This window comes from Eptatretus burgeri, chromosome 4 (assembly GCF_056783735.1).
Source record: "Eptatretus burgeri isolate ZD-2024b chromosome 4, Ebu_testis_v1, whole genome shotgun sequence".
Classification (NCBI taxonomy): domain Eukaryota; kingdom Metazoa; phylum Chordata; class Myxini; order Myxiniformes; family Myxinidae; genus Eptatretus; species Eptatretus burgeri.
Genome location: NC_140964.1, coordinates 79891810 through 79918656, shown reverse-complemented (window position 1 = coordinate 79918656; position 26847 = coordinate 79891810). Strand labels below are relative to the sequence as shown.

The following is a 26847-nucleotide window of genomic DNA, read 5'->3' as shown; positions in this document are numbered from 1 at the left end:
CTTACAAATTCCACGATGAGCTCACAAAGTCCGATTAAGAATAATAATCTCCCGGATTTCGGTCACACCTCGCCACAAGGCGGTGAGAGACCAGTAAGACCACACGAAAGACTCAACCGATGCACCGCCCGGAAGTGCTGTGGGAGGTGAAACCCAAAATGTCGCTGTTTCCACACTGCACGAAGAGAACACGATCAGCTGTAGATAAAAAGCAGCTTTCCAAATGAAACAGGACAAAGCTCAATTTTGATGACGACGGTCAAACACTCCTGTCGAGGTGGTTCTTGCTCTGGGCTGGTCAGGTGTTATGGGGTATCTATTTATTACGTACATAAAGAGAAAATTAAGAAAGGAAGACGAGGAGAAAAGATTGAGCGTTGAAGAATTTAGGAAGAGAAGGAAATTTAGATGAGTAATTTAGGGGAGTCAAAAGTCTGCACATTCTGCGTATGTAATAAATGTATTTACCCCATGCCATGTTGACGCGAATCTGCACGTGAACACGATCGAGGGAGGGTTCGTTGAAGTCATGGCGGAGTGCCGGGACCTCCTGTTCCCGAGTCCTGCAGCATTCCAGGCGATGCTGGAGGCCGACGCTCGGGCCTTGGGTTCCTTACCTCGCGCGCAGTTACGGCTCCTGTTGCCGTGCCTCGTCCGCCTGGCCCTGTGCGCTCCCGCCGATCAGAGTCCGGCCTGGGCCGCACAGAAGAAGCACATCCTCCGGTTGCTGTCGGCGCTGGAGCCCGTAAACGCTGTGGTGGAACTACTGTCCATCGAGTTCCACGTGCTTGAGCAGGACGCGCGCAAGGAGCTCGCGCTTAGGTGTCCACACACACACACACACACACACACACACACACACACACACACACACACACACACACACACACACACACATACACACGTACATACATACGTACACACACACACACACATACACACGTACATACATACGTATACACATACATACGTACACACACACACACACACACACACACACACACACACGTACATACATACGTACACACACGTACATACATACACACACACACACACATATACACACACGTACACACACACATACACGTACACGTACACACATACACGTACACACACACGTACACACACACGTACACACACACGTACACGCACACACACGTACACACACACGTACATACATACACACGTACACACATACACACACACGTACACACACGTACACACACACGTACATACACGTACACGTACACACACGTACACACACGTACATACAAACACACACACGTACACACACACACGTACACACGTACATACACACACGTACATACACACACACGTACACACACACACACGTACATACACACATACACACACGTACATGCATACATACATACACACACGTACATACATACATACACACACATGTATACACACACACACACACACACGTACATACACACACACGTACACACACACACGTACATACATACACACGTACATACATACACACGTACACATACACACGTACATACACACACACACGTACATACATACACACGTACACACATACACACGTACACACACACGTACATACATACACACATACACACACGTACATACATACACACGTACATACACACACGTACACACACACACACACGTACACATGTACACACACACGTACACACACACACGTACATACATACACACATACACATGTACACACATACACACGTACACACACACGTACACACGTACACACACGTACATACATACACACACACGTACACACATACACACACGTACACACACACACACACGTACACACATACACACACGTACACACATATACACACGTACATACACACACACACGTACACACACACACGTACACACATACACACACGTACACACACACACACGTACACACACGTACATACATACACACGTACACGCGTACCCACACACGTACACACACACACGTACTCACGCACACACGTACACACACACGTACACGCACACACACGTACACACACACGTACATACATACACACGTACACACATACACACACACATACACACACACGTACACACATACACACACGTACATACACACACACGTACACACACACACACACATACACACACACGTACACACACACACACACGTACACACACACATACGTACACACACACACATACATACATACATACACACACACACACACACACGTACACACACACATACACACACACCATCATCAGTCCAGATAGGCCTCCCGGTGGGTTGGTGTTCGGGTGCTCGCCGCTCGGTGTCTGCTCGCCTGCTTGCACCCGAATGACGTTGACCGTGACTCGTGCGACATTGCAGGCGGAAAGCGGGCAGCGTGACTGAGAGTGTGCTGGTGTCGCAGCTGCAGCAAGGTCTGGCGCTCGAGTTTGAACACAGTGAGCCACCACGTCGGCTCAGGCTCGTGCTCAGCGAACTGCTCACGCTCACTGCTCAAGTAAGCCTCACTGCGGAATAGCTTGTGCTCACCTTTTAATACGTCTGATAACTTCACGGCAATCGCACTCCCCTTGTGCAGCTGCGAGATGGAGGAGAGAACAACGGCTTTATGAGGTCTTCAGAGCTGTTTGAGACCGAGATCTACCTCCAGGAGGTTGCTGATGTTATCTCGATCCTGCAAGCTGGTAATGGCACACCACAGAGTATACACATTGGTTATGGTATACCAGTGCTGAATCCATGAGTTTGTGTAAGCTGCTGTAGTTCTGCAGAGTTGTTATAAACAGCCTATTTGTGTTTGTTTAAAATCCATGAAATGGCATCATGGACGTGTAAGTGGTGCACGGAGACGGGAAGAATCAAAATGGGTTTGTGATGGGGGGGGTATTTGGTGTCTCCAGGGAACTTCCTCGCAGGTGAGGAAACCAACTTGACGTCCCGTCTAAAAGGATGACTTGTGTCATGCTGCAATGCAAAGCACCAGGATGATAAATTTGTAAAAAGATTCTCAATGTACGAGGGCCGTACCAGAGGTAACAAACACCGGTGGATTTCACAGAACACGACTTACGAGCGACACGTATCCTTCTATCCACTCCAATATAAACACAGGCTCGGTGCGTGCACGCAACTGGTGTTCCCACGATCCACTGTGACAAAGTGGCTGTCAACGACGAGTCGTTTCGCCAACGTGCGGTGATTGAATTCCTCGTGAAGGAGAACAACTCGGCTGCAGATATCTACGGCCAATTGGGTCAGGTGTTCGGGGATGCTTGCAGTGTCGTAAGGTGGGTGAAACGCTGTAAGGGACGGAAACACGGACATCGCCGATCATCCATGCTGCGGTCGGCCGATAAGCTCCACGACTGAACGCAATGAGCAGAAAGTTGATGCGCTCACAAGTGAGGACCGAAGAGTGCTGGTGAGGGAGATCGTGCAGCTCGGTATCGTGTAATGCCGTACAGAAGATGAGAGCGACCTCAGGATATCAGAGCCGTGTTCCCGTTGAGTTTCCCGTTTGCTTATCGAGGAACACAAAAGCACACGTGTGGATGTGTCATCGCCGATGCTTCAAGGACGTACCGCCGAGGGCGATGACTTCCTGTTCTATATCGTGACTGGTGATGCAAACTGGTTAAAAAACAGCTATTAATTATTTTTCAACATGACATTGCTGGACCTCACACTGCATGTCTTGACATTGGAGGAAATCTCAAAGAATAGCTGGGAAGTGCTCCCCTCCTTCACAAGCTTCACAAGCAGGTCATGGCCTTTACCAGCATTAGCCCAAGTTATATGTTCAGTTGAAAAGTCTTCTTCCGGGTCGTCTTCTTGTTGTTCAACTTCCTTCTGTGGATTAACAACACTGTCGGTCATAACACGAGTCACTTCGACATCTCGGTCCACTTCACACCACTCTTCAAGTTGGGCTTCGGTCAAACTCTGAAGTGGATTATCGTTACTTGCTTGCCTCACCATACTGGCAATTTCTTTGATATTACATTTCTTCCTTCAGGTATAGAAACCTACAAAATACTCCTCATCTAACGAGCCTTCAATGAACAAAACATTTGGCAAAACCTTCCTCCATGCCCTTCGTAAAGTTGGACCCCACGGACTCCCATCTGATCATAAAAAATACTCTGCCTTCTCAATTAGCATCGGTCCTGTGACTGGTGCTCCCTCTGAACACTGGAGAGCAAACCATTCATGCAGAACTTTATCTAGCTGCCCCATCTTTGGCTTGTGTAGAGTACGGCGCTTGTCGGCAGCTTTGTCTGTCTCTGACTTGGTGTAAAATTGTCCTTCTGTCCTTCTGGGCCTTGATGTCGTAGATGGTTTACAATTCAACATTGTACTCGCGCATCAGCTCATCTCTATTGTCTCCCTTCTTCCTTTTCCCATCAGTACTGCTCAACCGGGTCACATAAGCCATGATGTTTTGGAAGGCAAACTTCTTCTCCCCCCTGAGTTTTCTCTTGCATGTTCTACCCATGATTTGGGATCCTGTGACAGGGTGTTGGGCATCGAGAGCCATATGCATCATGGTGACAATTGGACATGGATTTGCTCCTGTTTTTTTGGTACGTTGAACATTGACTCAAGAAACGTCACTCACGGAAAGGTTTTCAAAAGCAAGGAAGTGAATGTCTGGTGTTTCCATAAACCAAGATATTTTCGTGGCACCTCGGATGGTGTGGCTTTATGATGGATGGACACGGCTCTTGAACCATGAGGCCACAACAGAAGGGCATCGAGAGAAAAGCCTAGTTTTCACAGCTGAGGGCAGGGGTGTGTTCGGTTATTAAATTTTTGGATTGCGCTTGCCGAGTGGCTTAAGCACTCGAGGAAGCACTCCTTTCAAAACCATTGATAAGGAATGACTGGCTTGGCAAGCATAAGCTTACCAAGTTTGTGATGAAATTTGATGATTTTAAAAAATTTCATGATTTTAGAAGTTTGACCATGAGTTGACCTTTGACCTTTTGACCTCAAAAATTGTCGCATTCCCAATTCAGTGACTGAATATGCAAATGTTGTTCAAATTTCAAGTTAAGTCAATCGGATGTAAAATGACGATTAAAAAAAAAAAAAAAAAAAAAAAAATATATATATATATATATATATATATATATATATATATTAAATAACAAGGTTAACATACCTTCAACACAGTTAAATCATACACGACAAACATGTGAGATTTTGACAATGATGTAGCCTGACCTTTTAGTTTTTGCAGGAAAAAAGGTGTGGTTTATCAGTTGCATGCGTTTCCATTCCGCTTGCCGTGCCAGAGCTGCCCACCTTGTTGCAGACGGCCGAGGTGGCCGAAGCCCTCCTTCACATCCAACATGGTACCTGGTTCATCTGCCTCCTCGTAGCCAACTCGCCTGACTCTTTTACTCAAGGTATTAAAGTACCCAGAGCTGTGCACTGTCCCAATTTAACCAAAAGGTTCCATCTGTAATGTAGATTTTCATTTTGAGGAATTGTAGTGTTGATAACCTGCACCCATAGTCACACATTTCCTGTTTTAACGCACCTGTTGAAAGTCAAGACGGCGGCAAGTAAGCTAACAAAAATGGTGGAATGGTAAATAATTGTGAATTGTTTTATGAACAAAAACATCAAGCCTGTTTGAGTGTTGATTGGCGGCGGTGCGGTGATTAATGTCCGTCAAGGATAATTAATGGGTAGGAAAGACTACCTTTGTGGAAAGCAGTCCTTTATAAATGAAGCTTTTAATCGGAATCTCCTGCACTGGTGACACACCCGTCCTCAATAATTCTTCCTTGAAGGCATACGAAGCTTCTACTCTGAGGCAAGTGTATCCAAAGCTGGAGAACACCTCAAAGTAAAAAAAGGTCATGGTGAAATGTGAAGCATTCCCGTTAAGGACCATGAGGTATTTGGCATAACAGCTGAAGGCAACACATCCGGCTCGTTGTTTACTCGAGAGAAGGAATTATGCTTCATTTAGAGTTGGGATTTTAAGAGACTGGGAAATGAGCTCACCTCACGAGAATTGGTATGTCACCACTGGTAACATCGGTGGCTCATTCACTGCCTTTCGGGAGAGGGGAGTCTGCCTTCCCCGCTTGGGCTGGCCTCGATTGTGGTGCCAAGTGTATACCTTGTTGTCGACTCTTAAATGTCTTGAAGGGTAACTTTGGACGGGGAACACTCACCTCATCTGAATTGAAAATTTATAAAAAAAAGCACCACATTCTGCTGACACCACACTATAATAGCATTTTGTATTCGAAATGAACTTTGCCATACATCACACCCACAGTCGTCAAGTGAGAGAGAGTCAAACATTGAGCTATTTCTCTACACTGGGAGGAACGAAATGAAAGATGACCTTTGGCCCTCCAGCATTTTCAGGTGGACTATTTAAAATACAACTGGCCGGCTTGCCATACATACCATAATGTACCTCTAAGAACCCTGCAGTCCAAACGACCAAAGTATGCCAATGTATTTGAACGAATGCAGCACGCACACACCTTCCCCTAAACTTGCATTCTTCTCCCTCCGCAGTGTGCCGGGGGCTCATCCGTGGAGCGGAGCAGCAGGATGAGGATGGAGCAGGTGCTCAGCGGAGAGTTGAGGCTCTACGACGTCTTTGTCTCATGCGTCCTTCAGAGACTCTTAACGTTCGCTCTATGGCAGTATGTATTCTATTGCTCCGTTGTATTGCTCGGCCGACTGTAAATCGGTGGTGCTTTGTAGGCTCGGTGATGCATCACAAAGTCCGCCGTCCCGTGGATGGCCGTTAAACTGGGTGTCCCGTCTATTAGTACTAGTTGGTAGACATTAAAGATCCCATGATATAATTTGTTAAGAGCAGCTGACTGATGGACGATACCCTGAACAAATGGCAAATTATATCCCATATTGCCTTCAGTCGAATGTCAGACCTAGTCAGCTTGTTTGTGAAAGACTTTAGCCCATGTACCTTCGGTGGCAGGTGGGATTATTTGGGGGCCATTAACGAAGCGGTAGTAATGTTTCTTTGGTCACTTTATAAGGGGGTGTCAAGTTTATTTATTTATTTATTTTTTCTCAACCATGAAGGAATGGTCCTGGAGAAGATGTGATAAACTCCCTATGTTTGTGGTGGTATGCTGTGTGCAACGATTCTTCATCGTCCGCTGTCTTCCTCAGGTGGAAGAATGTAGATTACCCAGCCTGGCAGTGGCTCTTACTCTTGATCTTGGTGGTGAAGGACTGGCCAAGGAGGTTGACACAGCAGGGTGGACAGACGTTTGTACCAGAGGAGACTTGGTGGCCTTCGTGAGTGGCCTACTACTTGGCAGCAGCTCCAGAGTCCGAATTTGGATTGGAGGGTTCGTTCGTGCTGGGCAGCAGGTGAGAACCAATGACAGCGAAGAATGTGGATGTCTTCAGGGAATGTGTTATTCAAGTCATTAATTCAAAGTCGTGTGCTCTGCCTGACAGCGCCATCGTGGCACTCGTTACACAGTACTCAGGAGGATGCGAGATCGACTGTTAGGTGAGCTCGCCTCCATCCTGACCAGCGAGCATCATAGCCATGACGATGCCAAAGAGGATGCTGAAATTTTGATGGTCATGGAAGGCATCACAGACGAGACGAAAAAGGAAGGCACGACCATTGGCATCAAGGGTTCGGTGCTCAGAGATGGCAATGTAGTTCGGGCCAGCGCACTCCTCCGCTTGTACTGTGCCCTTATGGGGATTGCTGGGTTAAGGTGAGTATTTATGCATTAACCTGAAGGGCAGCACACCAGCTCTGTAATGTAACCCCTCGTCTCCACTCGGCAGCCCCAAACTTCTCCAAGCTGGAGCCAAAGTTTGCTTCTGCCTTGGCAAGTATAAGATGACCAGGAAGCGGTGCCAGTTGGCTGCATTTGCATAAAGTTACAGGGCAGGGCAGTATGTTCAGTCTGTAAAGTTTATTTGGGGATTTGGATGCTTTTAGGGCACTTCATGTAAAAAGGGAACTTGCTAACTTGGGGTGGTCACGAATATTGGCCATTTGTGTGAAGGAGTATTATTCAGTTAATCAAAGTAGCCTGCACAAGGATATTCATGAAAACTTGGAAACAGGAGGCCATTTGGCCCACCATGTCTGTGGTGTATTCACATCCCCATCCGTTTAACTTGATCGACCAATGTGCTCATGCCATTTTTACTCATTAACATCTACATCCTTTATAATTAACTTGCATCTCCCATTTAATCTCGACGTAAGGAATTTAGCCACGGTACGTGCACATAATGACTTGCTCTTTGAGATAGCACAGGATCCTTAACGTCCACAAACAGAATGCAGACGGGACAGCCGGCTTTACAAAGCAACATGAAGGATAGCATGCTTTGAGATAGTGCGCCTCCTGCTAGCAGTGCACAAGGACGGAAGTTTTAGTCCGATTCAACTCGAGGGGAAAATGATGGTCAAGCGCAAGTCTTGCCATGTTATTCCAGCCTGTTTGTCCAGCAGATTAGTGACAGTCCTGGCCACAATTCTGTGAGTGGAGACGCATGCAAGAGCCAAGCCGATACGGTGTGAATGTGATCAAGGAAATGTAACTCTTCCCAAAAATATCACGGGTGATATTCCGATCGGATTGCAGGAGGTTTTCAAATATGATTTTAAAAGGGTTCTAACGGAATCACCCATTTGGTCTCTGCAGGCCGACAGAGGAGGAAGCGGAGAGGTTGATCGAGTTGATTACCAGCCATCCACCTGCAACCGCTGCCGGAGTTCGTTTCATTTCATTGGCTCTCGCCATGTTACTGGCCTTCTCTGCCCTAGTGTGGTACACATCACCGCTGCACTCCTTCACCACAACAACATTCCCATCAACATGCATTCGTCAGTCCAGTGGAATAATTATGCCTCTAAGCCCTCTCGGTTTCGAGATTAGCATTGTGTATCCTCGTGGTTGCGGACATCTGACCTTCTGTTAATTACAGCCATCAGTAACACGATGTACAGTAGCAATTCGAACTGAGATGACCCAAAATTAAAATTACAATAATTTTTGTTTATACAAAATTCTCGGCTCAAGGAAGATCTAAATGGCAAAGGGCTGCAGGTTCATGAATTGCCAAAGGGTTTAAGGGCGGGGAGGGTGAGATTCATTCATGAATCTGGTCACAAGAAACATTCTCCATAGATTGCTCGTACGTTGGGTTGCCTAATTTATTTATACGTTACTCGCAAACGTATCCGTCGCTTTGCTGATGGATGTAGTCAAAAAGACAACATGTTGTACTTGACAAGCATACTGTTCTATTCACTCCATCGTTTACCCGTGGTCATCTTCCATCTTCTTGGAAGTCGGCTAACATCACCTTAATCAACCATCCTTGCTGCTTGCACAAGGCGTGAGCAAAAAAAAACCATATCCACTTCGCTGCGAAGCTCATTGTCGGATGCTACCATTTGAACCTCCGCTTAAAATGAGTGTAATTAAATATTTTGAAAATATGAATTATTCTCACTCAGATATGAACATGACCATTCACAATAAAGCATATTGTTACGTTCGTCGCTCGTGGATAACTCCAGAGGGACGGCGAGTCTTTGAAGACCGCAACCACCTTTCATACCGTTAACCTCGCGCTGACTCCCAGGTCCAAAGTCATGTTACCGTTACCAGTGAGGTTGTCGTTATGAACAAGTCTCATGCTTTCAGTCACATGACAGATCTTAATTGATTGGAACGAGCAGAACCAAGTCATGTGCTGCGTTCTTATCTGTTGCTTAATCTCTTGATTAACCGATCACCAGTTGCCATACACTGCCATCAAGGCACAAATGTGTTTTAACCATGTGTTGAAACTTTGCATGTATTTACAATAAGCATTTCACAAAGCATATATGTACAGGCAATAACATTCCGTCTTATCCCCGACCCATGCATACCCGCCCTCGGATTCCTTAAGCAATGGATTTACACTTTACATAGGGTGCCCATCAATCATCCGAGATAAGGAAATGATATATATATATATATATATATATATATATATATATATATATATATATATATATATATATATATATAGGGACTGGTCGTGCCACTTCACACCTTGCATCAGCCCGTCTGAGCTTTCGCTGCCCAATAACTTTGGCACAAGGTCTCTTTTGGTCCTGGTCCTCTTCACCCCAGCGCTCACCACGCTCATTGTGTCTCCGAGCCACCGTGTCTCACTGTACACCCCGGGAAGATAACGAGCGCAGCACGGACCCCGGCCTAGGTTAGGACGCCAAGATACAAGACTGGATCCGAAGACGGATGATCCAAACTGGACCCGAAAATGAGCTGAAGACAAAGACAACCAGACTGAAGAACAAGACCGGACACGAAGACCAAGACAGCAAAAAAACTCGTATGGACCCTCTTTTATTAAGTCTTCCCCCCCCTCACAATGCCCCTCGCCCCCCCCCCCCACTGATTTCATTGTTGGAGTTACGAAGGGTCAGAGGTGTTCTCGCCTCGCCCAATTGACGTATCACAGTCCCGATGGTTGGTAGCATCTTGAGATTGGCCCTGTGGATTGAGGGCGTGTAGGGTTTGTTGGATCCCGGTGTTGGCTCACTGTAATGTATAAGGGGTTCATTCAGCTTTTTAGCCCACCTGGCATGCAATACCGACAGGATGTACCCCGGACTGGTTCTAACCAGTTTTAAGGGTTGAGTGAAGGATGGAGAGATAGCTAGCAGTCTAATCCAGGCAAATCCTGCGCTTGAAGGTGAAAAAGAGGTGTTGACGGTGAAAAGAACATATATGGGAAACCTATCGAACACATTCACAACGCCTATCTCCTCACTTGCAATGCAGTATGCTTAACTGAACAAGTACTATGAAATAACTATCGTTATACTAAAGATTGATTATTTTACCCCCCAGAAGCCAAAACTATAACAATATTATTAAGTTTTGTAAACTTTATCACAGGAAATGATTTGTAATAGCGGATACCACCAGGTGGCGCTGTACAATACACACTTTCATAGAGAGAATTGGGGTCTTTCCTCCCACCCTGAACCCCCTCCTCCAGATATGCTACCCAGACAGAAACCATACTTGTGGTACCCTTGGGCAAATGCAACATTTGGTTCAGTAGATTTTTAGTTTTTGAAGCATATCTGGACAAACACAAATTTAGCTTTATATATTAGATAATTATTATTATTATTATTATTATTATTATGAATCATCAGGGCCAGGTTGTGGAGATATATCTATGCAGTCTGTATCACTTTGTACATTGTTGCTATCCTTTGTGTCTCTGCCAAGCTTGTTTCCTTTGCTGTATAAACCGTGAGGACCATCCCGTTTATGTTTGGGAAAAGGTGAGGCTGGTGGGAGGGGGTTGGAGGGTGATTGTGGAAACAAAATGGAGCATGAAAGAAATGTTCAACGTGTTGTCTTAAAAGTACAATGAACTTTTCCATGTGGACCACTGTGCAGCATGCAGCAGCAAGAAGTGGCCACGATCAGCTGGCTCAACTGGATGATCAAGGAGGAAGCTTACTTTGAGAGGTTGAGCACACCGAACGGACACCACGGTCACACTGTATGATCTCATCCTCGGTTTGGGCGGCGATGAACCGCAGATGCATTTGTGACCGTGCGTTATTACCCTGGCAGTGTGTCGGGCGTCACAGCTTCATTCGGCGAGATGCTGCTCCTCGTGGCCATGTATTTCCACAGTAACCAGCTTCATGCCATCATCGACCTGGTGTGCTCTACGCTTGGCATGAAGGTTCTACTTGCACACAATTTGCCTTGCTTTTCTTCTCTTGCAAACTTTCTGCTTTGAATTGTTTTCAACTTTAATACAAGCATACACAAAGAGCAGACATTTGTAAATGTTATCTTCTCCTCCTCCTCCTCCTCCTCCTCCTCCTCCTCCTCCTCCTCCCCCTCCTCCTCCTCACATGGCTTGCCACTTGTGAGATGCATATTTATCCAGGGTACTGGAACACGCTGAACTTTTATTTTACACTCCACCATGCAACTCCCGGCCGATGCAGAGCAAGAGTGACATCCCAATAGCTTTGAGATTATATACTTATTCTTTCCTGTTGCCCACTTCATCCCACAGATCCCCATAAAGAGCAGCTCCTTGTCCAAGATGAAAATCATCTTCACACAGGAGATTTTCACCGAGCAGGTGCAAAAGGCGTTTGTGGGGCTTGGCTGATTTGCACTCCTTATAGCAGTGGAATTATGCTCACAGATGAATGAGATCCTTGCTACCTGGTTAAGCTGTGCCATGTGTACTGGTTATGCTCTTGGGATGTATTGTGAGGTAGGTGGTGACCGCTCATGCAGCCCGTGTAGCTGTGACTCCCGGTCTGTGTGCCACCATGCCGGGCTTTCTCCCGGTGCACTGCATCCACCAACTGTTGCGCAGCCGTGCTTTCACCAAGCACAAGGTCGCCATCAAGGTTCGAGTTCGACGCCACACCTCTTCATACATGTTGTCATGCTTTTTCCTTCCGTACTTGTAGTGCTCTTGCTCCTTTTGATTTTCACTTCCAAACTGCATTGCGAGCGGTGCTGAAATGCAAGTGTACTGGAATCGTTCTCCACAAATCCGCAAACTTGTGCCATTCCAAGAAAATATTATCATTTGTTCTCCTTTAATGATACCTCTGCATCTGAATGCCTCACTTAAGCTATGAATTTAGTGTAAAACAATATTGTGAGACATTCACAAAACGCCAAAGATCTTTACTCGATCGATCAGAACCGACAGCTGAGTGTACTCCAAACTTGGGTTGATTCGAAAAGTATAAACCACGAAGAGCCGACGGGGGAACGGCACACAAAGCAAGTTGGGACTGGCTCTCCTATCTAAAGTCCCTCCCTCTACCTTCACTTTTACTTGCTGGATGATTCGATACTCTGAAATCTCTCGCAGCCCAAACAGGTTAAATGTTCAACATTATAAAACTTTTGTTACCCTTTTTACACAAATCACCTTTCCGAACAACCATCGAATCTCAACAAACATTCCACAGTCATGAAAAATAAACAGTACCTTCTGTATCGAACTTTAGGCGTACAAGTATTAACCCCACACTGAACCAATACACCACCCAACAGGCAGGAAAATAATTTGTGACACAATCAGAGCCATATATCAAAGCCTTAAGTGTTCAAGATGATGATGTTTCACTGTTTGGACATGGCAGTGTTCACAGCACACTCTGAATGGGCACATGATCACTTCCATGAGGTTTCAGATTGGGATTTGTAGTGGTGCGATTAGGGGCAACAACGCTTGCATATTACAGATTTTCAGGACTGACGAAGCCTCGCAAGCACTGCACAAAAAGTGGGACTTTGAGTCCCGTCTCGAGTCACGTGGTGGAAAGGACGAGGTTTGCTTTTTACTTTCTTTATGAACAGAGGAACATACTATGTCTGCCAGATACTCATGACACACGTTCTGCCTTTTCATAATGTAAGTAATCCTTACATCCGCATCGGTTTGACACTCGTACTGTCACACTCAACTCTGCCCTGAAAAAAAAAAAAAAATTCGAAGCAAAATATGGCCAGAGAGATACCGCCATGATATGCACAGGAAAATGTAGCAATGAAAGGATTCTAGAATAGCTTTGACAATAGAGGTTCATGTAAAAATCTGAATTGCATTCCATTGAGTAGAATGGAATTCTCTGTACGGAGTATCGGTGCTGCCAAAGCAGTCTACTCGGCTAATGGGCACAATCCTGGACGGGTCGCCTCTCCGTCACAGGATACTCGAACGTCTCAATCATCCCAGTAAGCCGGTACTCTTTTTTTGCCGACCTCGGAAGGATGACAGGCTGAGTCAACCCCACCTGGTATAAATTCAATAGTAAGTGGGATTTGAACTCGGGACCCTCGGATCCCAAGCCCACCAACCTAACCACCCATTACGTCAACATCGGGCATAAAATCTGAATGACAGATGGTTAAGGTCAACAAACTGATAATAAGGGGGAGAGGTGTGCAAGGGCCAAACAGACAAATAACATCAATGTGAGATGAGTTGTGGACCAACAAAGGCAGTGGGGTGAGGGAATGGATAAGATAATGGGTGGGTAATGCTGGATTTCAGAAGATGGCAGACTGGAGAGAAGAGTGCAAAATTACAGATATTTCAAGGCGATTCCTCAAGTGAGAGAAAAGGGAGATCATGCAGTTGTGTTTAAACTTCTCGGAAAAGGAGAGGGGGGGGGTAGAACCTATTTAAAATGAAGTTTGGGCTTCAAATTAAATTTGTGTCCTACTTCCTTCCACCTTCCTCAACCATTAACCCCCAGGACTGGATATATCAGCAGATTCGTGAGTCACAGCTACCCCTGCACCCTCAGCTCCTCACACTGCTCGATGCCTTCATCACGTCGGTGTTTACGCCCGCATCACGTACCAGTCCTGAACAGACGAACCGACCAATCGCTGAAGACGAGATCCTTTGCCTTTTCCAAGAGGTAACTGTCATCTCTGCATCTTCACCAACATCCACTGCAACACCCCACACTTATCAGCCTGGTGATCAGCAGTTCTAGATACAGTATTGTCATTTAATTTCCACCAAACTTAAGTTGTTGAGAATTAAACTGATTAACGTATACTTTAGATTTTGTCGAACCTTTTCTGGGTTCTCATTAACAGCCGATTCGTGGTTCAGTGGAATGTGTAATCCCAAATTTAAGCTGTCTACTCCGATTCTGATAAATGGGTTTATCTTTTGATCACTCTACAAGTGTTGAGAGATGTGCAATCGTGATTCTCCTGTTCCAGTCTGATCGATAAACCTTACCACGGCATCTATTTGAAAGTGTTGGCAAACATTTCTGTCTTTTTATAAAACTATCATGGTGATGCAAGGTCATGGCAGTCAGATTTTTCTTTTTCCCTCTTTATTTCAAACTGGCAAAGGTACCCAGAGTTGCTGTGCAATGCCAGGTCCCTCCTCCCACCCATTCTCCTCCTTCCTCCTACTCCTGCTCCCTCCTCACACCTCCCATCCCACTCCATTCCATCTGGACTCTCACTCCACCCCTCACTCCTCTGCCTGCCTCACCCCTTCCCCTCTGTATTATCACCCCACCCCTTTCCTTCCCTCCTCCCACCACATCCCCCTCCATCCGGACTCTCACCCCACTGCACCCCTTCCCTGTCGGACTCCCACCCCACCACACTCCCTCCCGCCTCCCACCCCTTCTGCTTCTTCCTCACTCCTCCGATCCCACTTCCTCCCCCTCTGGACTCTCACCCCACCCTTTCCCCTGCCTTCTCCCACCCATCCCCTTCCCTCTGGACTCCCACCCCTCCCCTTTCCCTCCCTCCTCCCATCACCCTCCTCCATCCGGACCCTCACCCAACTGCACCCCTTCCCTGCCAGACCCCCACCCCACCCCTTCCCGCCACACCCCTTCCCCTCTGTACTATCACCCCACCGCTTTTCTTCCCTCCTCCCACCACACCCCTCCTCCATTCGGACTCTCACCCAACTGCATCCCTTCCCCTCCCTCCTCCCACCCCTTATGCTCTCTCCTCACACCTCCCCTCCCACTCCCTTCCCCTCGGGACTCCCACCCCACCCCTCCACCCTGTCCCTTCGTCCTCCCACAGGAATTTTTGCAGAGTGTATATATATATGGAGACGTTAGCTCAGGTGGTAACCTTTTTTTCCACAAACTCTTCTTACACCCTTGAGAGTTATGTTGCTCGATGATCAGTAAAATTACCTTTAAATCGATGTGTAGGTTGTGCTTGTACTATTTTCGGTTTTTGAATAATTGGCGATTCGGGCATTTGAGAGGTCATCTGACTCCTTTGCCGAACTTTCCGATCGTTGTAACGTCTTAATTTAGAGTTTTTTTTTTTTTTTTTTACATTTGATACCATGTTTGACGATCGGAGCTCACCATGTCACCAATTATATCTAGTTTGAAATCCGAAAAAAATTGGCTTTTTTATAAAGCACTGTATAGATGGATATACCCTCGGAGATAGCGACAGCTGGTGGCTCGTGTGTTTCTTAGTTATGTGAGAAAATGACTTTAAAACCTCTAGTAAGGTGCATCATGATCGGGCGTAGTGGCGTGCGCCTGTAATCCGGCTACTCGGAGGCTTGGGTTGGAGGATCGCTTGAGGATGGGCGCTCTGTGCTGGGCAGCCCGGAATCATGGCGAAACCCAATCCTTATCCCTGTGTCGTAAGAGGCGACCAGGGTTGCGTCAGGAAGGGCATTCGGCGTAAAACCTATGCCAAATCAGTATGCGGATCGTAATGGATGATCCGCTGTGGCGACCCCTAACGGGAGCAGCCGAAAGAAGAACAAGTAAGGTGCATGATGGTTAAAAAAGGAAAAAAAAAGTGATCTTTTAAGTTTTGTCACAATTAACCTTGGGAGCTCAGAGGCGTCGGGTCACAAGCAAACAAACAAATAGAAGATAGATAAAGCCCAATGGTGTCAGGCTTTGGAGCTTTACCATTAATTAATTAATGAATGGCCATTTTGCCTGGCAATTCAATCTTGTCCGGACAGAATCATATCTTGGAAGCATGAATCGGAAAGCCTCTGTTCTCCATCTGATCAGTCGTTGAATGCGGAGGTGGGGCACGGTTTATCGACAATTATAATTTTTGTTGATGAACTTTGAATCGTGTAATCGTCATTTTGAATAACTATGTAGGGATTGATGCAAGTAAGTTTCAAGACCGATGACTTTTGCCCACAAACCTGAAAGTCAGCAGCACTGGTGAATGATCTACTGTAGATGGCTGCAATTATCAAAAACGAAATTGAGTGTTGTGAAATGGAAACTTAATATAATAATATAATGAGATGAAGGTAACAATTGCTTTTAGGAGTCGAGTGTTACAGCCCAGCTGCTCATCCTCTACTACTTGCTGTCCTATGAAGAGGCATCTCTTGCACACACTCGTAACCTAGGTAATTTGCGTCGGGTTTTATTTTGTGCACACATACATCTCCTCGACCCCTAACCCACTGTATCGATTGGCCAGTAACCCGTTCATCAGTACGATTTCCAGGATGTTGAGATGACTCAAACCGACGTATTCTGCTCACAGCACGAAGGCCCCAGCCATACTCCCCTAACCTCATGGACCAGATCCCTGTGAAGCATCTGGTGAGCCAGGCGAGGAGGCTACAGCAGCAGGTTGCAGGTGCTGTAATTGTGTGCAAGTGTTAAAATGTATATTGTGATCACAACTTTAACTACAAATGATTTGGCTCTGTGGGGTGTTTACAAAGTTCCCTAAATGAGGTACAATAGTCCGAGAAATCCCAACTTTTTTATTTTTCATTATACAAGTCAAGAATTTCTAATTGATATATTGCAAATAAAAATGAAGCTTTCATCAAATCCTGCCCCTCTTCCTAACCTAGGCCTGTACCCATGCTTGCTGCGGCTGGTAGCTGCCTCTCACCCAGACCTCTGCTTGGTAGAGGATTGGCTTCAGGATGAGCCAGGCACTGGTGTGACGGCTCTGCTTCGTTGTTCTCTTCTGCCTCGAGGAAACGCTCGCTGCTCTCCCCAGGAATTAGAGCGAGGTGCAGTAAGTCCTCTCGATACGTCGTACATACGTTCCTGGAAAGTGTGACGTATAATGAAATTGTGTGTAGCGAAACGTATTTTCCCATAGGAATACATGTTACAATTGGGGGGGGGGGGATGCATTCCTGGAATAAATTGGTTCCCTCTTCTACAAGTTTTTATAAAGATTAAAAATGAATAAATCAAGGATATTAAATTGCTTATTAATTTCTTTCAAGTGGCGCTTAAATTGCTTTAAGCGACCTCTGCTCGCATTGAAGGATTCCTCCTGGCTGCACTCAATTCCCCATTTGCAAGCGATGTACAAACTGCGGGCTTTTGCCTGAATAAGTAACTAAAACGGCATGAACAGTTTCCCACTGATAGGCGGATCTGCATCCGTACCATTCATTCTTGTGACACCAAAATCTATTCGGCTTGTTATTGTCACCTATCCAACTCATCCACCAAGTTTTGTCATAACTCGTCCACAACTTTCTGAAATATTGTGCGATGTATCGTTTTTGGCCCCATCTCTTAATGGTGAAGAATCACTTAAAAAAAAAATTCTCGTATCCAGATCCGGATCTTCACCAAAATCGAATCAATTCGTCGTTGTCACACAAACAACCTGCCCACCAGAATTTCGTCCATCCATAACTTTTTGAGATAGCTTGCTGACAGACAGACAGACAAGCAGACAGGGGTGAAAACATAACCTCTGTCCACCTTTGGTTGCAGAGGTAAGAATCTCAGGAGCACATGACTGGTTCATATTGTTGCGAATTTCGGCCCGTCCGGCGTGCGATCGGCCACGTAACTCAAATCGCGACACGTCGCCCACCGGAACGGACAATTCAGTCGTGACCCTCCGGGAACTACCGCCAGGAGCCAGTCACGGGTGGGGGTTTAATCTCACCACGATCGTGCCAATTGCCCACCCGCGCAGGATAGGGTTGCTCGCCAAATTCGACCTACCAAAGTACCTGCGCAAGTGGTCGACCGGGCGATCGTACCTCGCCGCAGGTCGACTTCGGACACGAACCGCTTAAGCGGCTCGTTTCGTGCTGCAGGGATAACCGAGCGGAGTTATCGTCGACCTCGACGGTTCAGATTATCGGGTGTTTCAACACACTACAAATCCCTTACGTGATGCAAGATGGAACTTTCAAACAGAGGAAAGGATGCAAATGAAACGGGAAACAGTTCAACAAGCAAGCACTTTATTACACACACAGACAAGCACGTAAGGCAGTAATGCAATGACACAAAATGCAACAAAAGCAAAAGCACTACTACCGACTGTAATTATTTACAACACTTAAACAATTATACTTGTCGGACTGGCGCCACACACACACGTTTACACAGAACCCAAAAGAAATGGAAGTCTCGACTTCCCTTTGTGTGTCGAGTCCTTCTCTCGTGACCGCAACTCCGAGCTCCTCCGGCGTGGTCCGCGAGCTCGTGCCTCGCGCCGCACGTGTGGTCCGCTCTACAGCACGGACGGGGTTTTGGGGAACGGACGGGGTTTTCCGGCACTATCTCCGCGCTCGCTCACGGGATTCCAGGGCTCGCGCGAGGATCGAAGGCTCGGCAGGAACAACAAGCTCGCCAGGATCAAAAAGTCTCGCGCAATGAACAGGAACAAGAAGAAGAAGACCTTGCAGGAACAACTAGCAGACGACCCGAACCAGAAGACGACACGAACCCTCCTCGTCCGCCCCTTTTGTAGCGCGGGGCTCCACCCTTCGCCCCGCTTTTGGCTCCACCTCCCTTCTGGAAGCTTCCCAAAAAGGGCGTGCCCTCTCGTTCCCCCCTCCCCGCGCCGTGCGGGGGGATAAGGAAAGTCAGTTTTGGCTCGGGGCCAGGGAATTATTTCCCCAAAATCAGGCCCCCACCTTTTTTCACCTTTGACCTCTGGCTCAAATCACACCTCCCCCATGCAAAAGCGCGGGCGTTTTGGGTGGGAAATCTTGGCGGGAGATATTTAAGCTGCCACTCCGCTCCTTACATCCATCCCGCGGAGATCGTGACCGCACGGTGCTCGTTGAATGGCGAGTGGCGAAGATGTGGTAGCGTAGTTGTGGAAGGTGGTGTCGTGGTGTGAATGGCGTGATTGTTGGCGTCGTGTAGTGAATGGCGTGATCGTTGAGATGTTGGTTGTGGCGATGTTCGTTGTTCTTGCACCAAATTAACGACAGCAAAAGAAAAACGACTAACTGAAGAATCGCAGCCCGAACGGATTGCATATATTCCTTCTATACAACGGGTTTGGGCTAACTACACATGAACTTACCGATATACTGTATCTCACCTGAGGACCCTTTATGGTGTAATGCGAATTTCCACAGCCGTAACAATATCTTCAATCCACATTGAAAGCAGTCTCTCAATGTTTTTTCCGTCACCTCACTGCAACTACGAACACTCCTGCAAGCACCAAGTGGTGTAATACACTGAACCACGACCTTGATCTTGTCCTGGTTCAACCATATGGTCCTCAGTTGTTGGGGGAATGCCAAGTCCTCCCACAATGTCCACAACCCGTTTACCTGCTTCATACCGTCTTAAAACCTCCAACTTCGTTTGCAAGGTGACTGAAGAACACTTCTTCTTTGGCACCGCACCACTTCCTTCACTGATTGACTTTTTCACTCATAATCTGGGCTTACACATTCCAAGCAGTAAATAATGTGCACCACAGTACAGTATGCACATTGAGCAACAAATATGGTGACTTAAGGGACTGGATAGCGGGAAGGCACCACATCATTCCCACCTCAGTGATGCTCCGCCGTGTGCCGTGTAAAATAGTTCGACGCAACTCAAACGTGCTTTATCGTGAAACAAGCCAAACTTTCGTGATGTATATCGTACAAAAGGTAGGAATTGATCGACGTTCAACTGGAATAACGTAGAGCGGGATGACATACAACGGGAACGCACTGTACTCAAAAGTGTAATATCTCAGGCTGAGGTCACCGCCTTGTGTATGTACATACTGTACGGCCGTTATTTGGGGTTGAAAATTTTTTTCTTTTTCTTTTTTAGTGTTTACATCTGACTTGGAAAGTCCTCTTCCTCTACTGCGCCTGCTGTCACGCCTCTTGTTACTACCCCCTGCCAAACTCATCCCCTATGCAGAGGAAATTGCTGGAGGTCTGGGCCATCTTCTGGCCAGGGAGGCCCCTCAAGCTGCCTTCCATGCCTTAGCACGCCTCTGGGCAGCACTCAATTCTGTCATGCCTCGCAGGTGGCAACGTGAAGCACCCTACACATAGCAAGAACACACAATCGGCTTACTGCTTGCCACCTGCATATCTGGAGGTATGAATGCATTGCACTTTTCTCTGTCTCAGGCTTTGGGTGCTGACAGTAAACGCATTACAGGCTCCTGGAGGACCAACGACCCGCAGGTGCTACACCGAGAGGGATCTCATGCTTGACCCTCTACTTGTCTTGCGTTGTGACCCTCGAGTTTATAGGTAAGTTTGGCTGGTTGGTGGGGGATGGAGGTTAGTGATCCTATTGGTCGTCCAAGGAAGGCAATTACCTAATGCTCTTGTGCATGCTGTTCAGAAGAAAACGTTGTTTTGGGGCATTGGGCATCTAATCGCTACTTTATCCAGATATTCATTTCCCTGGAATCTTACAGATCTCCTCCACTTATGGGGATAATGCTCCGTGTACTGGCTGGTGCATTGGCTGCTTCCAAAGCTTACTTGGTGGCCCAGCTACGTGCAACCTCTGACCCCGAGGCTCGCTCTACCCCATTGGGTGTGGCTGCCACAGAAGGACCGGATGTGACACGCGATGAACTTCGTAGTGCATTGCTTGCAGCACAGGTGCTGTTGCTTTTTCCCCATGGGATACATATCATCTCACACCTGCTCACCTTTCCAACCAATAACAGCACTAAATATTAGTTTTACTTTCTCCTCAACCTTTTGAGCTGTTTGATTGTTCTCTTGCTCCTCGACTTGACGTTTTAATTCTGTACACTGCCTGTTTGTGGTTAGCCCCCACCACAAGCAATTATCCTTGGTGTCGGTCGCACGAAGCGGGGAATCGTTGGGCGTCTGTGCAGCAAGAAGTGGGGGAATCTGTGGATGTTGGTGGTGGGGAAATCTGTTGGCATCAGTCAGAAGAAATGAGAAATCGATGGGCGTTGGCAGCGGGAATCGTTGAACGTCGGCAGTGGGAACCAGTGGGTGTTGGTGGTGGGGAATCTGTGGGAATTATTCAGAAGAAATGGGGAATTGTTGGGCGTCAGTTGTGGGAAGCGGGGAATGGTTGCCTGTTGGTAGCAAGAAGTGGGGAATTGTTGAACATCGGTAGCGAGAAGTGGGGAATCGTTGGACATCAGCAGCGAGAAGTGGGGAATCGTTGGACATCGGCAGCGAGAAGTGGGGAATCGTTGGACATCGGTAGCAAGAAGTGGGGAATCGTTGGACATCGGCAGCGAGAAGTGGGGAATCGTTGGACATCGGCAGCGAGAAGTGGGGAATCGTTGGACATCGGCAGCGAGAAGTGGGGAATCGTTGGACATCGGCAGCGAGAAGTGGGGAATCGTTGGACATCGGCAGCGAGAAGTGGGGAATCGTTGGACATCGGTAGCGAGAAGTGGGGAATCGTTGGACATCGGCAGAGAGAAGTGGGGAACCGTTGAACATCGGCAGTGAAAAGTGGGGAATCGTTGGACATCGGTAGCGAGAAGTGGGGAACCGTTGGACATCGGTGGCGAGAAGGGAGGGGTCTGTGGGCATCAGTCACAGTGAATTGGTGGTGTCGGTTACAATAAGTGGGGAATTGGTGGCATCATTAGCATGAAGGGAACAACTGGTGGTGTATTTTCTCTCCAGGACAGTGCGGCTGTACAGATTCTGCTGGAGATTTGCCTCCCAGATGAAAACGAATCTCCACAGGGCATTGGGCATGGTGGGCCATCAACTTTGGAGGCCCATGTGATGCCTGCTGGGCAGCTGGGTGAACTGTTGACTGAACGGCGTGAGGTGCAGGGTCTTATCTGCTCTTTTCTGCACCAGATGTTCATTGCAGACCCAAACATAGCCAAACTGGTGCTATTTCAGGTCAGCCTGTGCCGTTTTTATTAGTGTACGTAAGTTTAGTTATTATAGAAGAGTGAAATGGACTTCCAAAAGGTACTCACTTTGTGACTATTAGGAACCACCTATTTATTACCTATCCACAGTGAAGGAAGTGCGGTGTAGAGTGTGAAAAACAATTTGAGAAAAGTAAGATCTAGAACGAGGATAATTGGAGAGGAGTTTTTGGTTAAGGTGGAGAGAGGAATGAGAGTGATTGAAGACCTGTTTAATGCTATTCCAACTGGGATTGGACAGACCAACGTCGTATCTGACGTCTTCCTTCACTTCAATTTAATTTGTTCATTTATTTTTTTTTAATATACAATGTCAAGGCTTGTATAAGATTTAGTAGTTGCCTTTGGTCAAGGCTAGAAGCGTAGAGTTGACATAATGTATTTTGTTTCCTTGAGTGATAATAGTTACTGAGCAAATACTTGGACTACTTTGGGTCTCGTTTACCTCCAGGGTTACCCAAGCGAGTTGCTGTCCTTGACCGTAGCAGGGATTCCATCGATGCACATCTGCTTGGACTTTCTGCCTGAACTTCTGATTCAGCCTCAGCTTCAAAAACGAGTATGGAGGGCATGGGTGAAAGGAAAAAATGGATGTGGACATCGTGCCCAACATTCTACATTGCTTTGGTCATCTTTGCTAACGAATTCCAATTCTGTTGCTTTTTTCCGTGACTAGGTGTTCGGGATTCAGTTGGCCACCGAACTCTGCCAACATTACCCTCTACCCAAGGCTCTAAGTGTTGCTCGTCTTGTGTTGGGGGTCATTGGAACTCTGATCTCGGGTATATTTTCCCTATTCTTGCAATTCAAATTCATTAATTTTACATGTCAACCCCACATAAATATGAACTCCATTCATCTTGTTCTGCATATTGCAACTTTGAATGTTTGTTTTGTTCTGCATATTGCAACCAGTGTTACCTGGTACTCGTCGTTCTGAGCTGCTGGTGCCCACTCTTCCCTGCTTGCCTGGACTGTGCAAGGCCTTCCCCTCTCTCTACGATGATGCCCTTGCTCTCCTGGCTCAAGCGGTGCAGGTCTGTGGGGCGCTCCAGGCCGCCTGTCCCAATCAAGCTGAACCTACTACTCGTCCACACCCTGTAGCTTCTGTGAATGGACATCATAGGGCCACAGATGGGGAGAATGAGCGTGGCATGGATGACCTGACTGATGGCTCTACTCAAAAGGTTGTAGGTCGAGCAGTAACACAACTGGAGGGCCCACTTTCTGACCTCCTTCACAATACATTTTCACAGCTTGTTGCAACTGCTGTGATAGACAGTGATACAGGATAGACACCTGCTTGCTGAGCTCACCTAAAAACAGTTTATCAGGAAGAACACTTTGTATTGTTTTTTGGGTTTTTTTTCATCTGAGGCTCAGGGAGGAGTTTGTGTGAAATAAATATGGATGATATTATCTTTTAGAACATGAAATTCAAAAAGCCTGTGTTGACTTTCAGGCCCCCAAAGCCATACATTATCCGAACCTAAAACCTGTGGTTGGTTACCAGGGGAGATCACAGCAGCAGATGTTTTGAAATTAATAAGGACTACCAATGTCGTTCCCACTAGCTTTGGACCAGAAATAGCTGAAAAATAATTTGTTGGAGTATGGTTAAGAGCTTTGTGCCTGATGGAATTTGTAGCATGCTGCTTTGGGGGTATTTCATGAGATGTAGCAGTAGAGGTTGGGGGGGGGGCAGGTTAGGGCAAACCATTGTGGTTTAGCTTGAGTTCAAAATGCAGGTGACATGAGGACTTGAAGTGGGAGGAATGGGGCAAAGGAAGGTGAGTGTGGCAACGAGCCACATGAGCACTTTGATCCAAGGTAGAGAGGGCCCAGCAGGTTAGTTTGGGCCAAGTATGCCTCAGATGTGATGCAGGTGTTTCTTTACCGCATCCGTAGCAGTGTCGAAATTTGCTTCTCCTTTCTGTTTACCTTGGTGTGCGTGAGGGACTCATCTGATACTGCGTGGCATTTTGTTTAAGTACATGCCTTGTGTTTGACATGTGGAGTTGTTTAAATTGTTTTTTAGATATATATTATATATCTAATTCTGGTTGGTGATGCAGCGTAGACCCACCGCTTGAAAACAAAACTCTTTCGATGTGACCTCGGCAGGCAGTGGGGATGCATTTAGATGAACTGTCATGGTGGATTGCTATGTGATGACCGCACCACATATTAGTCTTGTACACGCCAGTTTTACATTTTGAAACATTTTCAGATTCTGAATTCTGATTCCTCCCTGAATTTGTTGGGGTCAGGTGGTGTGGGAGAAGCACTGCCTTTTCAAGAGCATCATGTAGATGCCAATTCCAATTTGCCCTGAGGGCTTATTTTATTGTTCCCTCCCTTGTGTGCATTAATGAGCCTTCAGGGTTTTTATTGACCATCCTATAGCAACTTGGTTGTTCTCCTCATACTTGTTTACTTTTCAGATGCTCATGCCTTGTTCACTGCTAAGTATTCCATTTCAAGAGAAGTAACCACTTTAAGGTGTTCCAAGCTTTGAGCAGAGTTGATCGGTTCTACTTCCTTTCCTTCTACTTCCTCATACGTTTGGGGGGGGGGGGGGAAATCCGATGTGACTGCGTCATGTATGTACGCAGTACCAGCTGTTACAGGCCTGCTCTTGTGGGTGGCATCGAGTTTATTACCAGCTGGTCTTTGTTACTACCCTATTTATACTATTGCAGTTCTCTTAATTTGCTTTATGAAACTTCAGCTTTCATTTTAATTCCCGACATTGTTCCGTAGGATGATGAAAGCCCAAGGATGAACAGTTGGGGCTGAAATGCTTTTATGTCCTTCAATTTGACACCAGTTCTTCTGCCCAAAGTCCCAGCAAATTTTCGATCTCAGTGGGGTGCCAAGACCCAGGGAAGTGAGTATTGCATAGGTTTTTCCAGAATTTGGTGGACATCGTTGAAATTTATATTTCTTGATGAAAAAGCAAATTGGGTTGAGCCAGGCTGGGCTCTGCTGCATGGTGGAGAACGACGAGCTGTTCCACGCGCTGGAATGATAGGAAGACGTCCGACAGTCCTGAACACTTTGTTGCTGTTGTTGAAGGTGAGGTTACCTTGGGGGAGAAGGCAATGCTTGACCTGTTCCAGCACAGGAACAAGCCTGGTGTTGGCTAAGCGATTAGGGTGGCTGACTTAGGATCCTAGGGTCCTGAATTCGAGCCCCATTGGCTGCTGAATTAATACCAGGTGGGGTTGACTCAAGCCTGTCATCCTTCTAAGGTCGGCAAAAATGAGTACCAATGTACTAGTAATAGGGACACTGCGTCAGAGGCATAGCTGCGTCCCTAACCAATGATGCAACAAGTAGCCATTAGGCTGCACTCGAAAGAGAGAGAGAGAGAGCACAGGAACAGTTTTCGTTGTGGACGAGGCACCGTGCCCCATGTTGTTTCTGCACCTCAATATCTTTCTGTTTATTTCATTCCTTCTCACTTAACACTGGATAATTTGCTGCCTTTGTTTTTTTGTGCCTTTTATTCACCTGGTGCCTTATTTAATTATTTATTTATTTCCAAGGGATGTGAAACGAAATAATTCTCACTTCTTGAGAGTCTCCCTTTCAGATCTGATGAACGCATGACATTCAACCTAACGTTGAACCCAATAATGGCAGACCCGGGATGTGAAAAGTGCTGCCAATTATCGTGAGGATGAAATTCTGAGTAAACCACACAGGAGACACCAGCAAGCTCACGCTTTCAAACACGAACACCATTCCTTCACTGCCTTAACAAAACCATTTAATAATGCGATATGTATCGTCACACAGTATGCCCACCGGGCCTGAATAAGGGTGTATGCCGGCTTTATTAGCCTGGCTATATCTTTGTCCACCATCTCTCCATTACTGCTTCTGCCTTCAGATTGCACTTCAGTGAATAACATCAATTAATTTGTTTTGCAAACCTAGCCTTATATGCCTGAGTTCAATGCCATGAAAAGTCAAGGAGCAAATGATAAGGGAGCACATTCTCGCTGAGAAGGTTCGATGATGATTAATTTCTATGGTGAATGTTTCGGCTGAATGGACATTGATTATAAAGAAAATCGATCTCGTGTCACCAAATAAAATGAAGAATACATTGTATACCTATTATTAGAA

At 46.5% G+C, this 26847-nt stretch overlaps 2 protein-coding genes across 2 annotated transcripts in view; one reads left to right on the top strand and one right to left on the bottom strand.

Moving 5' to 3' along the window:
* Positions 1 to 229: 229 nt before the first annotated feature.
* INTS2 (integrator complex subunit 2) lies at positions 230 to 26847 on the top strand. The gene is made up of 23 exons (XM_085878898.1): positions 230 to 822; positions 2372 to 2507; positions 2589 to 2694; positions 5308 to 5421; positions 6557 to 6687; positions 7184 to 7387; positions 7478 to 7749; positions 8695 to 8820; positions 11485 to 11556; positions 11665 to 11779; positions 12122 to 12190; positions 12333 to 12467; positions 14337 to 14504; positions 16894 to 16978; positions 17119 to 17214; positions 17438 to 17602; positions 20640 to 20841; positions 20948 to 21073; positions 21244 to 21433; positions 22451 to 22678; positions 23162 to 23269; positions 23387 to 23492; positions 23626 to 26847. Exons 1-23 carry the CDS (start codon positions 530 to 532, stop codon positions 24003 to 24005), a joined length of 3627 nt encoding a protein of 1208 aa, XP_085735024.1. The 5' UTR covers positions 230 to 529; the 3' UTR covers positions 24006 to 26847.
* Positions 10492 to 26847, bottom strand: part of LOC147028483 (syntaxin-1A) — a 150200-nt gene continuing 133844 nt past the window's right edge. The window contains exon 10 of the mRNA XM_085878913.1: positions 10492 to 10608. Within this exon, the coding sequence (XP_085735039.1) occupies positions 10606 to 10608 (3 nt within the window). The 3' untranslated portion in view covers positions 10492 to 10605. The remainder of the gene's footprint in view (positions 10609 to 26847) is intronic.

Coding starts and splice junctions, on each gene's coding strand:
- INTS2 (XM_085878898.1), top strand. CDS start 530: ATGGCGGAGTGCCGGGACCTCCTGTTCCCGAGTCCTGCAGCATTCCAG. Junction 823..2,371: donor CGCAAGGAGCTCGCGCTTAG/GTGTCCACACAC, acceptor GCGACATTGCAG/GCGGAAAGCGGGCAGCGTGA. Junction 16,979..17,118: donor TGCACACACTCGTAACCTAG/GTAATTTGCGTC, acceptor TTCTGCTCACAG/CACGAAGGCCCCAGCCATAC.